The 16,910-nt window shown below is 36.5% G+C and overlaps 1 protein-coding gene across 3 annotated transcripts in view; it reads left to right on the top strand.

Annotated features, from left to right (window-relative positions):
* The window catches only part of A1CF (APOBEC1 complementation factor), a 102,006-nt gene that overhangs the window by 30,946 nt on the left and 54,150 nt on the right, over nt 1-16,910 (top strand). For all 3 annotated transcript variants that reach the window (XR_008399276.1, XM_053692226.1, XM_053692224.1), the window contains exons 3-4: nt 13,719-13,853; nt 15,670-15,800. Coding sequence is in view for 2 of the 3 variants with exons in the window: in XM_053692226.1 (XP_053548201.1) it covers nt 13,719-13,853; nt 15,670-15,800 (266 nt within the window). In the remaining variant the exon portion in view is untranslated. The remainder of the gene's footprint in view (nt 1-13,718; nt 13,854-15,669; nt 15,801-16,910) is intronic.

The raw sequence follows: 16,910 nt of genomic DNA, 5'->3' as shown, positions 1-16,910 counted from the left end.
AGAGAGTAAGAGAGAGAGAGAGAGAGAGAGAGAGAGAGAGAGAGAGAGAGAGAGAGAGAGAGAGAGAGAGAGAGAGAGAGAGGGAATCAACTTACACTTAAAAATTAAGTTTCTTTACAAATAAATCATTATATGTTTTTTATACCTGTTTTAGAAAAATACCAAAATATATACAGTAGAACAATGATTCAAAATCAACATACTTTCATTTGTATCATAACTGGGCTAAATGTTATTTTACTAAGCTCTTTATATTAAACATTTTACAACTACTTTAAAACAATAAATTTCTCTGTCTGCAGTTTTATTGCTTTGCTACTAAAAATATATCTCCCATATCATCTGACTGTATAGGATAATATTTTGATATACATTTTAATATATAGCTTTTCCCATAGGTTTAATTACTTTTGTACTGAATATTCTATATTTTTATATATACAGTATATATATATATATATATATATATATATATATATATATATATAAAAATTTTTTGATACTATCTGGGATTTATATGCACATAGTCTAACAAAGCTAAAAACACATAATACTTAAATGGCTGTAATAGTGAACATATACTGAGTACAATACATTAAATTGAAAGGGTTTTGTTTTGAAAAACTGATTTTTTTTAACTAAAGGTTAGCTTTAACATATAAGGGGGCTTTCACAGACTCAAATGTAAATTAGTCTGGAAGCCTTGCTCAGGCAAACAATCATGGGCTCTGCTGAGTCTCGTTACTACAGAGAGGTCCCTCAAAGAATTTTTAAAAAGCAAAATTAAGCTTGAGTGCTGTTGCATTTTAGCCAATCAGTGCGGACTCATAAGTAACTCAATGGGAGTGAGCATAATGTTTATCTATACGGCACACATGAACTAGCACTGTCCAGTTGTAAAAAAAAATTCAAAATGCACTGAGATAAGAGGCAGCCTAAAAAGGATTATTAATTAGCATATTAGCCTACCTAGGTTTAGCCTTTAACAAATAATACCAAGCGAACAAAGCAAAATTGATGATAAAATTCAATTGTAGAGTTGATCAAAATTGCATGCCCTATTTGAATCATGAACGTTTAATTTTGACTGGACTGTCCCTTTAATGCTAAAAAAAAAGCCCCCAAAGATTGTGTGTAATCTTTCAGGTGCTAGAAAGTGTGGCACAAGCAGAATTTCGACACAAAAGCAAGATGTTAATAGTGTCCCTTTAAAGGGACACTGAACCCAAATTTTTTTCTTTCGTGATTCAGATAGAACATGGAATTTTAAGCAACTTTCTAATTTACTCCTATTATGAAGTTTTCTTCGTTCTCTTGCTATCTTTATATGAAAAATAAGGCATGTAATCTTTTTTGGGGTTCTGGGCACTGGACAGCACTTTTTATTGGTGGATTACTTTATCCACCAATCAGCAAGTACAACCCAGGTTGTTCACCAAAAATTGGCCGGCATCTAAACTTACATTCTTGCATTTCAAATAAAGATACCAAGAGAATGAAGAAAATTTGATTATAGGAGTAAATTAGAAAGTTGTTTAAAATTTCATGCTCTATATGAATCATGAAAGAACAAATTTGGGTTCAATTTCCCTTTAAAAGCATTAAAATATTTTAGTCTCTTCATGGTCCCTTTGAAGAATGTTTTATATTTTAATCCTAATACAAACAGGTAAATACATTTACAAGGACAAATGTGTGGACCTACTATTTATTGTGGACGTGGGAACCTAGACAGGAAATGCAAACAGTTTGAATACTTTACTGCGATAAAGAAACATTAGACTTTGGTTTCAGTACATGTGAATAGAAGATCATCATTTGTAGTTATTTTAGTAAGATTATGAATATATATGAATATATGCCCTTTTTTTCTTCTTTTTATTTTCTCTTTTTAACAACAAGAAGAAGAATTTTAAAATGTGTAAACAAAAATATAAAAATATTATTATGTACAACTAAAATTAATTTGTTTGGGTCACTTTTGTTTATTTAATTGACCAGTGTTGCTTTATTAAAGGGACAAAAAATAAAAAATTTAACTTTCATGATTTAGATAGAGCATGCATTTAAAAAAAGAAATCCCAGTTTAGTTCTATTATCAAATTAATTCATTCTTTTGGTATCCTTTGTTCATCTACATATGCTTAGGAGCGTTTACTTGTTTACAATGTTTTTAACAATGTTAAACACGTTTTAAAAACACTAGATGGCAGAAGTGGTTGTAGCAATGTATAACATTGCTGCTTTATAATGATTGGTTAAGACACACGCATGCACCTGAGCATATATAGATATGCTCTTCTACAAAGAACGTTTGTGGTTAATACAAATATAATATTTGATAGTTAAAATCATGTCCTTTTTGGTGTTGACTCAATCAAAATCAGCCATTTTCATGGTTTATCTACAGCACTTTTTTTCATTATCGTTTCTGTAAAAATGATCCTATACTTTACATACTCCAGTTTTAAGAGAATATTTTTTACATATCAAATTCCAGAGCTAGAACAACTTTATAAATCCTCAGACAACAATTTCTGACTTATTAAAAAGTAGGTGGAGATCAGTCTGTGTGTGGTTTATACTTGATAGTGTCAAATAAACTGTATTAGTCAACAACAAATCCGGACTGGGTGCAACTGGATATCCTGTAATTAAAGTCTTTACTCCCCCCCCCCCCCCGCATTAGAGATGAGGCAATTAGGAGAAAAAACCATTGACGTGCATCCCCCTAACCAAAATACCTTTGGATGACAGGGATATGATATTCTCCGGAACACCGTGTTCACCCTATTTAAAATTACTAAAGTGTAGACTGTCCCTTTAACTAACTGATGCCTTTGCTCTGTGCTATTTCTGCTTTACAGGGTTTTATATTTGTGTGGTTAATACAATAGCTTGTAAGACAGTCATTGGTACTGAGTGTCTGTAAAATATCCACTGGAATCAGTTTTATGTTTGCTTCTAGTTCTAGTAAAAGTTTGTTCCTCATATCAACTTCACAAGTTTTAACAAGATAACTCATAACTCCTATTCACTCAACTGCCTGAACTATAGAGAAAGGGAGACAGAGAGGAATATTAAACAAACTACTGTGCAGACTTAAATGTCTGGGCTTGTGAAACAAACTTCCACAAAAGGGAAATGAAAATAAACGTATACATATGAGCACTAAATTATTAGTCAGTAGAAGAAGCAGTTAACATGTTTTTGTGTGTGACTTTGGGTATGTTTGTGAGAGTGCCTGTGTTTGTAAGTTTGTGTACATGAGTGTTTGGGGCCGACTTATCAATGTCTGCCCCACATCGATAAATGCAGACAGCATACGCTGTCAGCATTTATCATTGCACAAGCATTTTGTGTGATGAATATATCGTGCTAGCGGAAGAAACTCAGTGGAATTTAGAAAACCAACAATGTTCAGCAATAAATTACAGGAAAAGGGAACAAAATAAATAATGAAAGTATATTGCTATTTTTTTTTTGTAACTGCACATTATTAAACAGTTTATATTACAATCTTATTCAGTCTAATGTCTCTTCATCTAAGTTCACGATCTGCCTAAACACACCCACAACCATCCAGACAAACCACTGACCACCCAGACATGTCCATTTTGCTGCCCACTATCCACCTGTGAGCCCGTCCTCCTAACCTGGCCCCACCCATAAAACATCAAACCTGGCCCTCCCTTAACCTCCTGAATACCAGATACCCAGCCACACATTTTGGGAGGTGTGCATTAGTAATGAGGGTTTTACAGTTCAGGACAGGGAGAAAAGCAATTTTATAATCTAAACAATATAATCTTAACCAGGGATGCCCGAAGATTTCTACAGTCATGAATGGTGGGATTGACTGGGGATCATATTACATTATTTATACATTTATCCTTCTGATAACATCTATAAACAAAATTAGATTAGAATCCCATCTTTAGTTAATATTACAAAGGTAATTAGATACTATTAGTGAATTTAATTTAACTGAACATATTACTCCAATGTACAAAATATACAACTATACATATATTCTAATGTGAACAACATTAAAAAAATGTTGGTGGGCCAAATGCACCCTGTGCACAGTATGTTGGGCATGAATAATCTAAAGGCAAAGTGTTTAAAACAAAAGTTGAGGAAATCAGAAAAGAGAGGCTTGATCAGTATGATAGATATTTTGACAAGCGGAAGATTGGAAGATTCACAGTAGGAAAAAAGCATTAAGTGGAAAGAATGAGGAGAGAAAATGCAATAAAATGATGCATGCAGGATCCAAAAACCGAATTATAGTCTCAATGGCACATTACTTACTGTAACTAAAATGGAACGGGACTTGGGAATTATTATTTCAGATGATTTAAAATTCGGTAGACAATGCAGCAGTGCAGCCAGTAAGGCCAGTTGAATACTTTTTTTGCATTGGAATAGGTATTAGTAGCAAAAATAGCAAGGATCTTATGCCACTTTACAGATCATTAGTCAGGCCTTATCTGGAATACTGTGTACACATACCATATCTCCAGAAGGATATAAATAAACTAGAAACTGTTCAAAGAAGGGCTACTGAAATGGTACATGGTCTAAAATATAAAACCTACAAAGAAAGTGTGACGGACCCCGGCTACCCCGACTGGGTAGCCCTGCCAAAAGGATCCTGCTTCCTCCCTGCCAACTGCAGCTGTGTAGCCACCAAGTGATTGTAGCCCACCTCTGATGGATACCGGCTACCCCGACTGGGTAGCTCCGCCAGAAGGATCCTTCATATACCTGGAACAGACTAGTATTCAGGAGCCCACCCAAATAACTAGACAGACTAGTAGTCAGGTGAAACAAGAACTAACTTGTGAAACACACACTGCTTTTATACACATTCAGAGCCTTATCTGATCCCAAGATCTCCCACCATTCCTGCCCCTCCAGACAGTCCGGCGCCTCCATAGGAGCCACAGTCCCATAGAGTCCCCACAGTACTTAGGTCGTGGTTTTTGGGGTGGTTTTCCAGGGTGTCATTGGAAAGCTCTCGGTCCCCAGATGCCACAGTCCAAAAACCGCCAGGATCCGCTAATGGGAACCGGAGTTACAGCCTGGTAAAGATATGGAGGTGGGGGTGTCCAAAACCATAGTTTCCCAAGGAAGCTCCCTTTCCGGTAATCACCCTACTTCTGGTCCTCCCTAGGGGCTACCAATCCCCAAAAGAGCAGAGCTCTGGGGCAAAGGGCCACTGGAGCGACCTGGGGTAAAGGTTAGCGGGTGTCCGGGGTGATACGGGCACTTTTCCTGACAAAGTACACATAGCAAAACAACAGACAGCAAGAGTCTAGGAGATCCCGTAACCCATGAAAAGGCCAAATCCGAAGTAAAAAGGAGTTAGCCAGGTAGTAGGGGGTGGCGGTTGCCTTGGTGATCTGATATCCATGACAGAAAGACTCTTTTATCTAAATATGTATAATTTAGAAGGGAGAAGGGACAGAGGTGACATGATAGAAACCTTCAAATATACCAAGGGACTTAATAAAGTGGAAGCTGAAAGCATTTTTCACATAAAAAAATACCAAAACACGTGCCACAACAATCTTAAATTAGACGGTAGCAGATTTAGGAAAAATGTGAGTAAGCATTTTTTTACAAAAAGGGTGGTGGATTCATGGAATAAACTTCCAAAAGTTGTGGTAAACACAGGGACTGTAAAATAATTCAAAAATGCCTGGGACATGCATAAGGTCTAAGAAAACAGTAACATGTAATATGTGTAGTCTTGATGGACCTTTTGGTTCTTATCTACCGTTAAATTTTATGTTTCTATGTAAAAAATCGTGCTTGCAATCCAAAATAATAAGGCCTAGATTTAGAGTTCGGCGGTAGCCGTCAAAACCAGCGTTAGAGGCTCCTAACGCTGGTTTTGGGCGCCCGCTGGTATTTGGAGTCAGTGATTAAAGGGTCTAACGCTCACTTTTCAGCCGCGACTTTTCCATACCGCAGATCCCCCTACGCCATTTGCGTAGCCTATCTTTTCAATGGGATCTTTCTAACGCTGGTATTTAGAGTCGTTTCTGCAGTGAGCGTTAGAGCTCTAACGACAAGATTCCAGCCGCCTGAAAATAGCAGGAGTTAAGAGCTTTCTGGCTAACGCCGGTTTATAAAGCTCTTAACTACTGTACCCTAAAGTACACTAACACCCATAAACTACCTATGTACCCCTAAACCGAGGTCCCCCCACATCGCCGCCACTCGATTAAAATTTTTAACCCCTAATCTGCCGACCGCCACCTACGTTATACTTATGTACCCCTAATCTGCTGCCCCTAACACCGCCGACCCCTGTATTATATCTATTAACCCCTAACTTGCCCCCCACAACGTCGCCGCAAGCTACTTAAAATAATTAACCCCTAATCTTCCGACCGCAAATCGCCGCCACCTACGTTATCCCTATGTACCCCTAATCTGCTACCCCTAACATCGCCGACCCCTATGTTATATTTATTAACCCCTAATCTGCCCCCCACAACGTCGCCGACACCTACCTACACTTATTAACCCCTAATCTGCCGAGCGGACCTGAGCGCTACTATAATAAAGTTATTAACCCCTAATCCGCCTCACTAACCCTATCATAAATAGTATTAACCCCTAATCTGCCCTCCCTAACATCGCCGACACCTACCTTCAATTATTAACCCCTAATCTGCCGACCGGAGCTCACCGCTATTCTAATAAATGTATTAACCCCTAAAGCTAAGTCTAACCCTAACACTAACACCCCCCTAAGTTAAATATAATTTTTATCTAACGAAATAAATTAACTCTTATTAAATAAATAATTCCTATTTAAAGCTAAATACTTACCTGTAAAATACATCCTAATATAGCTACAATATAAATTATAATTATATAATAGCTATTTTAGGATTAATATTTATTTTACAGGCAACTTTGTAATTATTTTAACCAGGTACAATAGCTATTAAATAGTTAAGAACTATTTAATAGTTACCTAGTTAAAATAATTACAAATTTACCTGTAAAATAAATCCTAACCTAAGATATAATTAAACCTAACACTACCCTATCAATAAAATAATTAAATAAACTACCTACAATTACCTACAATTAACCTAACACTACACTATCAATAAATTAATTAAACACAATTGCTACAAATAAATAAAATTAAATAAACTATCTAAAGTACAAAAAATAAAAAAGAACTAAGTTACAGAAAATAATAAAATATTTACAAACATAAGAAAAATATTACAACAATTTTAAACTAATTACACCTACTCTAAGCCCCCTAATAAAATAACAAAGCCCCCCAAAATAAAAAATTCCCTACCCTATTCTAAAATACAAATATTACAAGCTCTTTTACCTTACCAGCCCTGAACAGGGCCCTTTGCGGGGCATGCCCCAAGAATTTCAGCTCTTTTGCCTGTAAAAAAAAACATACAATACCCCCCCCCCCAACATTACAACCCACCACCCACATACCCCTAATCTAACCCAAACCCCCCTTAAATAAACCTAACACTACCCCCCTGATGATCTTCCTACCTTGTCTTCACCATGCCAGGTTCACCGATCCGTCCTGGCTCCAAGATCTTCATCCAACCCAAGCGGGGGCTAGACATCCACTGAAGAAGTCCAGAAGAGGGTCCAAAGTCTTCCTCCTATCCGGCAAGAAGAGGACATCCGGACCGGCAAACATCTTCTCCAAGCGGCATCTTCTATCTTCTTCCATCCGATGACGACCGGCTCCATCTTGAAGACCTCCAGCGCGGATCCATCCTCTTCTTCCGACGACTAGACGACGAATGACGGTTCCTTTAAGGGACGTCATCCAAGATGGCGTCCCTCGAATTCCGATTGGCTGATAGGATTCTATCAGCCAATCGGAATTAAGGTAGGAATTTTCTGATTGGCTGATGGAATCAGCCAATCAGAATATAGTTCAATCCGATTGGCTGATCCAATCAGCCAATCAGATTGAGCTCGCATTCTATTGGCTGATCGGAACAGCCAATAGAATGCGAGCTCAATCTGATTGGCTGATTGGATCAGCCAATCGGATTGAACTATATTCTGATTGGCTGATTCCATCAGCCAATCAGAAAATTCCTACCTTAATTCCGATTGGCTGATAGAATCCTATCAGCCAATCGGAATTCGAGGGACGCCATCTTGGATGACGTCCCTTAAAGGAACCGTCATTCGTCGTCTAGTCGTCGGAAGAAGAGGATGGATCCGCGCTGGAGGTCTTCAAGATGGAGCCGGTCGTCATCGGATGGAAGAAGATAGAAGATGCCGCTTGGAGAAGATGTTTGCCGGTCCGGATGTCCTCTTCTTGCCGGATAGGAGGAAGACTTTGGAGCCTCTTCTGGACCTCTTCAGCACCGGATGCCAGGACAGATCGGTGATACCTGGTGAGGTGAAGACAAGGTAGGAAGATCATCAGGGGGGTAGTGTTAGGTTTATTTAAGGGGGGTTTGGGTTAGATTAGGGGTATGTGGGTGGTGGGTTGTAATGTTGGGGGGGGGGGTATTGTATGTTTTTTTTTACAGGCAAAAGAGCTGAAATTCTTGGGGCATGCCCCGCAAAGGACCCTGTTCAGGGCTGGTAAGGTAAAAGAGCTTGTAATATTTGTATTTTAGAATAGGGTAGGGAATTTTTTATTTTGGGGGGCTTTGTTATTTTATTAGGGGGCTTAGAGTAGGTGTAATTAGTTTAAAATTGTTGTAATATTTTTCTTATGTTTGTAAATATTTTATTATTTTCTGTAACTTAGTTCTTTTTTATTTTTTGTACTTTAGATAGTTTATTTAATTTTATTTATTTGTAGCAATTGTGTTTAATTAATTTATTGATAGTGTAGTGTTAGGTTAATTGTAGGTAATTGTAGGTAGTTTATTTAATTATTTTATTGATAGGGTAGTGTTAGGTTTAATTATATCTTAGGTTAGGATTTATTTTACAGGTAAATTTGTAATTATTTTAACTAGGTAACTATTAAATAGTTCTTAACTATTTAATAGCTATTGTACCTGGTTAAAATAATTACAAAGTTGCCTGTAAAATAAATATTAATCCTAAAATAGCTATAATATAATTATAATTTATATTGTAGCTATATTAGGATTTATTTTACAGGTAAGTATTTAGCTTTAAATAGGAATTATTTATTTAATAAGAGTTAATTTATTTCGTTAGATAAAAATTATATTTAACTTAGGGGGGTGTTAGTGTTAGGGTTAGACTTAGCTTTAGGGGTTAATACATTTATTAGAATAGCGGTGAGCTCCGGTCGGCAGATTAGGGGTTAATAATTGAAGGTAGGTGTCGGCGATGTTAGGGAGGGCAGATTAGGGGTTAATACTATTTATGATAGGGTTAGTGAGGCGGATTAGGGGTTAATAACTTTATTATAGTAGCGCTCAGGTCCGCTCGGCAGATTAGGGGTTAATAAGTGTAGGTAGGTGTCGGCGACGTTGTGGGGGGCAGATTAGGGGTTAATAAATATAACATAGGGGTCGGCGATGTTAGGGCAGCAGATTAGGGGTACATAGGGATAACGTAGGTGGCGGCGGTTTACGGAGCGGCAGATTAGGGGTTAAAAGTGTAATGCAGGGGTCAGCGATAGCGGGGGCGGCAGATTAGGGGTTAATAAGTGTAAGGTTAGGGGTGTTTAGACTCGGGGTACATGTTAGGGTGTTAGGTGCAGACTTAGGAGGTGTTTCCCCATAGGAAACAATGGGGCTGCGTTAGGAGCTGAACGCTGCTTTTTTGCAGGTGTTAGGTTTTTTTTCAGCTCAAACAGCCCCATTGTTTCCTATGGGAGAATCGTGCACGAGCACGTTTTTGATGCCGGCCGCGTCCGTAAGCAACTCTGGTATCGAGAGTTGCATTTGCGGTAAAAATGCTCTACGCTCCTTTTTTGGAGCCTAACGCAGCATTTGTTTGAACTCTCGATACCAGAGTTAAATTTATGGTGCGGCCAGAAAAAAACCCGCGGAGCGTTAACAGCCCTTTTACCGCCGAACTCTAAATCTAGGCCTAAGAAAGGTTTAACAGAATGTAGAAAGGTTGGAAATACTAAAGAAGTAGTGTGACAGAAATTTTGAAATCAAATAACTTGTGACAGTTGCAGCTAATTAACAACAACAGATATAACAACTAAATCCCTACATTTTCTTGCTTGATGGAGTAAGTTTGCATTGTATAGTATAAAATACACTGATATTATAAAGAGAGAGATTCATTTCATAGTTTCTTTTTTAAATGAATTCTTCTGACAACTCTGTGGATGTTTTATATTATCAAAGAACCAAAACAACAGAAATCCCATATGTTATTGATTTACCAATAAGTCATTAAAGCATCACGTCAGTTCTTGGGTTGATGAAAGTGCCTGGCACCATTTAACCAATTGTTTATTGTGTCTGTTCTTTTCATGATATATTTGACTAACATCATTTTTATCTGAAGTGTTCATAGTGGTCAGTAATGATTTTCCCATAAATAGTGCATTTATTAAAGGGCAGAAAGAGGGATTCCAGTTGCGGCCAATCAGGAGAGGCAATACTGATTTAAGTTTTATCAAGTGAAACAGCAACCATTCATAAAATTGCTTGAGACCGTGTTAGATTTGTCGTACTGTCTTCCCTGCATGCACATCTGCAGTAATAAAGGGGCATCAGTGGTTATTCATTCATGCCTGAGATTGGCATGTGACTAAAGGAATATAGGGCTAGATTATAAGTGGAGCGCTAATTTCTTGCACGCCCATAAACGCGCAAAATCACAGTTTATGGGAGCATGATAAATGTCCAGCCATCACAAGTGGCTGGTTATTGCTACCGCAAGCGTGGCTGGTTATTGCTACCAGAGATCAGAACTTTAAGACCAGAGGTCCCTTCAAAAGGGGGGTGTGGGGTGTTGAAGAAAAAAAAACGCTCTGAAAAGTGCCTTTAAATTGTGGTCTATGAGGACTGTGTGTTCCCAGTAAATATATATTTATATGCTTATATACATATATATTTATGTGCTACTACGTGTATATACACATATTAACACATAAATATATATAATCATATACATATATATTTATACTTGCTGCCCATCACTGTGTGACTTACCCCCTTCCAATTGGAGCCTATGGAAGCGTTCACATTGCACCTTACTTGAAATTCCAGTGCACATTTGCGTGTGCTCTATTACTAAGTTAAGAGCAAATATCGCTTTTTTTTTGGAAGCGATATTTTGAGCTCCACTTGTAACCTAGCCCATAATGCGTAAAACAGTTAAATGTATTTTGAATCCTAAGGAATGTATTTAGTACTCCAGTATTGGCTAATATATTCATTCCTTTCTGCCTTTGCTGACAATATTACATTCATTTTCTATTCATCCCCCTCTTTACTGCACAAGCAACAGATAATGCATGCATTGTGCAAAATAAATGGAAAAGAAAAAAATCTTTGAGAATTAAAATTCTAACACATATTTTTTATGATTTTTACCCACAAACTCAAATATTTGGCTGTTTGAAAAAGATTTATTTACTTTTGTGAGCTGTGAGATTAAAGTAAATTCTGACTTTAAAGCATAGGATATTGGTATTATATTTACTGTAAATACTACAAAAAGAGAAAGCTGCACATCATTATGTTGTATAATTCTGTGCAGTAGTACTATTGAACTAGAGTAAAACAGCTTTTTATTGTCATTTTATGACAGGTTTTTATGCTATATGACTAATATTTGCTGCAGCTACATGTATTTGTGCTCATTAACAATCATTTATCACTGTCATACATATATGTAGCACTGATACTGTAGTACAATAGCAATACAGTGTGACAGAGTACAAGTCTTTATTTTCATTTTTAAATCAAATTTTGTGACAGTTGGAGCTGATTAAAATTAAATTGTGATTATATCAAATGGTGGGTGGTAGTGAGGTGGATGGGAGGGAAGTGCATTTGAAATGCAGTGTATTGTAGAAAGGGAGCTGAGGTTGCCTGGAAATTTTGAAATGCGGTTAACAAGGACAATTGAAAGTTTCCAGCTATATATATATATATATATATATATATATATATATATATATATATATATATATATATATATATATATATATATATATATATATATACTGTATATATACATAATCCAAAAAACGACATGCACTCTCTGGATTTTCAGTAGTGCTTTATTGTGCCCAAAAAAAGATCATGCAGTGACGTTTCGCAGATCTCACCCCTTCATCAGACTCAGACCTGAGTCTGATGAAGGGATGAGATCCCCAAAACGTCCCTGCATCATCTTTTTTGTGCACAATAAAGCACTACTAAAAATTCAGAGAGTGCATGCCGTTTTTTTGGATTATTAAATTCTTTGCCTTCACCCTGGTCGTTGAAACTGTTGGTGAGAGTGTGCTCTGTTTTATATATATATATATATATATATATATATATATATATATATATATATAAACTCACACACACACACATATATATATATACATATACCTGGGCGATTAAACGGGTTCGGTTCCAGACCACCGCAATAAAGCGAACATAGCAATAAAGTGAGTCACACTCATATTTTTGTTTCCCAGTACATATAAAAGTTATGTTTACACGATATTGTAGTCTTTTAAGTGTGCAATAGTGTTATGCTTAAAAAAAAAACAATGTACATACCTTAATTAAAAAATATTGCTAAAAAATGCTAAACATCATCTGAGCCTTCTGCAAATTGTAATCTTTTTGCTGGTGGTGTGTATTTAAAAGTGTGTGTATATATGTGCATTAGACATGTGCTTTTCGTTTCGTTCAGAATTTAAATTCGGACAAATTTGTCAAATTCGGAGATTCGGATCGATTCGAATTTCTGAATTACCGTAGCACCGAATCTAACAAATAAATTTGAATTAGTTCGGATTTTTTCGTAACATTCAGATGGCCATGGACTAATCACAACTACACTAGTATTGTACTGTATATTAGGTTATATCACTCTGCTATAGGTTACACCTAATATTACAGTACATAATACTAGTCTTTTACAAATTTACAAATCGAATCCGAACCTAATACATCCGAATACATCAGAATGTATTCGAATCTGAATGAATCTGAACGAATCCAAAACGAATGCATTCGAATGTATCCAAATTCGATTCGATCCGAAAACGAAATTCGAAAACATCCGAATCGATCCGAAACCAACCAAAACAAATTTTTTTTCACTGCGCACAAGTCTAATGTGCATTCATGTGTGTTTATGGATTTATATGTGTATATATGTTGGAAAAATTGCGCCAATAGACTTGCTCGACACAGGGCTGCCACAAACATTAAATTTGTAGCAAGAGCAATATCAACGAATTGCAATAAAATTAGGTATGCCTATATATATATATATATATATATATATATATATATATATATATATATATATATATATACTGTATATATATATATATGTGTGTGTGTGTGTGTGTATCTCTCTTTATCTATCTACATATTTCCTGTAGCGATCAATATCCTTTTAAAATTACGGAATTCTATCTAACAGAATATTCTAAACATATATAATTTTAAAGATACAGACAAGCATGTAATCATTTGACTTATATGCTATTTGAGTTTTATTTGAAACAGTTTCTGTGATGTATTTTTCAGTATAAATCATATCATTGGGTTTTGACATAGGAAAATGGACAGAGAAGGTATGGAGGTCCACCACCTGGATGGGAAGGTCCAGCACCTGAAAGAGGATGTGAGATTTTTGTCGGCAAACTTCCCAGAGATCTTTTTGAGGATGAACTTATACCATTATGTGAAACGGTAAAGAATAAAGTACAGAATTTGTTGCAATGTGACCAATGTATAAATCCAACATGTCATGTGACCAATATATAAATCCAACATGTCATGTGACCAATATATAAATCCAACATGTCATGTGACCAATATATAAATCCAACATGTCATGTGACCAATATATAAATGCAACATGTCATGAGACCAATATATAAATGCAACAATGTACACATATAATCTAATTGTAGGTTTTATCTTGTTATATAGGGATATATTATAACTGGCACGCTATTGTTTTTCTGTGGCCATTTACATGCAAGTAGACTTTTGAATTCATTGTTTCCTCAATGATTGCAAAGTGTCCAGGCCCTGAAGTAGCAACGCTGTCCCTAACTATTTTGCTCCCTCCACCATACAGTTCGGATGAGGTTTTGGTGTTGGTGTGCAGTGCCCTTTTTTCATTTTTTGCAAAAATGTAATCTTTTTTCTCTTCTGTCCACAGCATATTTTCCCAGAAGCATTGTGGAACATCCAGGTGGTCTTAGGTAAACTTTGGATGTGATACAATGGTTTTTTTAAGCATCACTGGTTTCTTTCATGGTGTCCTTCCATTAAAGCCAATCTTGTTCAGTTTTTTCTAATATTGGACACATAGACAAACACTTTCATAGCTTGTAGAGTTTTCTGGAGCTATTTTGCTGTTTTCCTTGGGTTCTGTTTACCTCTTTCAGGATTTCCTATAGTGCTCTTTAATTGATCTTTGCAGGATGTCAACTCCTAGGGAGAAAATTAACAGTCCTGAATTTTCTCATCTTGTCTTACCATGGATTGAAGAACACCTAGGACTTTAGCAATACCATTGTAACGTTTTCCAGCTCCCTGCATCTCTATAATGCATTTTATAAGGTCTTGTGAAAGTTATTGGGATCAATGCATGATTTAGACTAACCAATCTTTCTTGAAAAAAACAGATTTGTCAGTAACCAGGCGTTGTCTGCTTTTAGTTAAAGGGCAGGGCACCTGTACTACCAACACGTCCAATCTCATCTACTTAACTGTAACACCTGACTCCAAAAAGTGATGTCATTAACACAGAGATCACTTAACTTTTCAACCCTGTGTTGTGAATGATTACTCAATGTCTTCAGTGAAATTTTGAAAAGTACAATGTTTAAGTGTTATTGGTTTTGTCAGATTGCGTTTGTTTAAAATTCTGACTTAGATGAAGACCACATTTTATGAGTAATCAATGCAGAAATCCAGGTCAATCCAAAGAGTTCACAAACTTTTTTTGCAGCTGTATATAATTAATTTAATAGCTATCCTAATATTTTTACTGCCCTTTGGGGTTAAAAGAAATTGACAACCCAACAAAGAGCATACAGACAACATAAAACCCAACATTTTCATAATGCAGATAGAGCTTGCAATTTTAAACCACTTTCCAATTCCCCTCTATTCTCTAATTTATTTTGTTCTCTTGGTATCCTTTGTTTAAAAGCATACAAAGGTAGGCTCAGGAACAGCAATGCACTACTGGGAGCTAGCTGCTGATTGGTGGCAGCACATATATGTCTGCAATCATAGGCTCATCAAATGTGCTCAGTTAGGTCCCAGTAATGCATTGCTGTTTTTCAACAAAAGATACCAAGAGAATGTAGCAAATTTAATAATAGAGGTAAATTAGAAAGTTGTTTAAAATTGTATGCTCTATCTGAATCATGAAAGAAAAAAATGGGTTTTATGTCCCTTTAATGTAATTATAACGGCAAATAATAATGTAATTGCTTATCCTTTAATTCTGAATGATTAATAATGTTATGGGGCATTCTTTTTACAGATAGGAAGAATCTATGAAATGAGAATGATGATGGACTTCAATGGAAATAATAGGGGATATGCATTTATAACTTTCACAAACAGACACGATGCCAGGAATGCAATCAAACAATTAAATAATTATGAAATTAGGTAAGAATATTGGTTTTATCAAGAAAATATGCTGTTTACCCAGGAAGTCATACCAAGAATATGTCTGTCCATAGGGTCAAATTCTATAAAGCTCTCTGGTCTGGGGGGATTCTATAAAATGTCTCATCAGTATTATGAGGCTCCACAGGGATTGTTGTAAAGGGAATTTGTACCTTGAAAACTTTGTATCTCATTAAAATGACATGAATGACATGAATCTGCTGGGCACAGCTACATTAGTGGGGTAACTACTGCTATTCATTTTACTCCTATACTTGCTGCTCTCCTTAAAGCCATTCTCTTATTTAAATTCATTATGGAATCCAGCTGGTAATGCTATATATCTTTATAGTGGGTGCCGCCATCTTGTAGATGACATATTGGGCCCAATCCAATTTGCAGCGTCGCCCGCAAAAGCCGGCGATGCCGGTTTTTGCGCTGTTTTGGTATCACATATACGGCGTAACATACAAGTTACGCGCGTATATTTCACCCATCGCCCGCAATTTTTACTCCCATAAGATAACATAGAACCGCGTCGCAAATCGGTATCCAATATCCAGCACAAGGACGTGGCGAAAATGGAGAACTCTTACTCCATTTTCACCTTGTCAGAAAATGCAGCCGTAGCAAGCCTTGCACTGAGTATGGGAGCACCGTAACTCCCGAAAATGCCTGCAAAAATAAACTAACACCTAACGCATGCGCAATGTCTATCTACCTGTCAACCGCAATCCCCCACCGCAATAACTAATAAAGTCTATTAACCCCTATATCCACCATCAAACCCACACCGCAAGTAATAACTAAATTATTAACCCCTAAATCCGCCAACTCCAACATCGCAAACTACCTATTAAAACTATTAACCCCTAAACCGCCATAGCCCACAACGCAATACACCTATCCAAGTATTAACCCCTAAACCGCCAAGGCCCACAACGCAATAAACCTAACCCCTAACCTAAATCCCCCTAACCTAACACACCCTAAATGAACCAAAATTTATCTAATTTGCAAAATACTAAAGTTACTCTTAAATTACAAAAAACTAACACTACTTTAAAAATACAAATAAACTAAGTATAAATTAAAGGGGCAGTCTAATCA

The sequence above is a fragment of the Bombina bombina genome, chromosome 9 (assembly GCF_027579735.1).
Source record: "Bombina bombina isolate aBomBom1 chromosome 9, aBomBom1.pri, whole genome shotgun sequence".
Taxonomy (NCBI): domain Eukaryota; kingdom Metazoa; phylum Chordata; class Amphibia; order Anura; family Bombinatoridae; genus Bombina; species Bombina bombina.
Note: the sequence above shows the minus strand (reverse complement) of the source record. Positions and strands in the feature narration are given on the sequence as shown.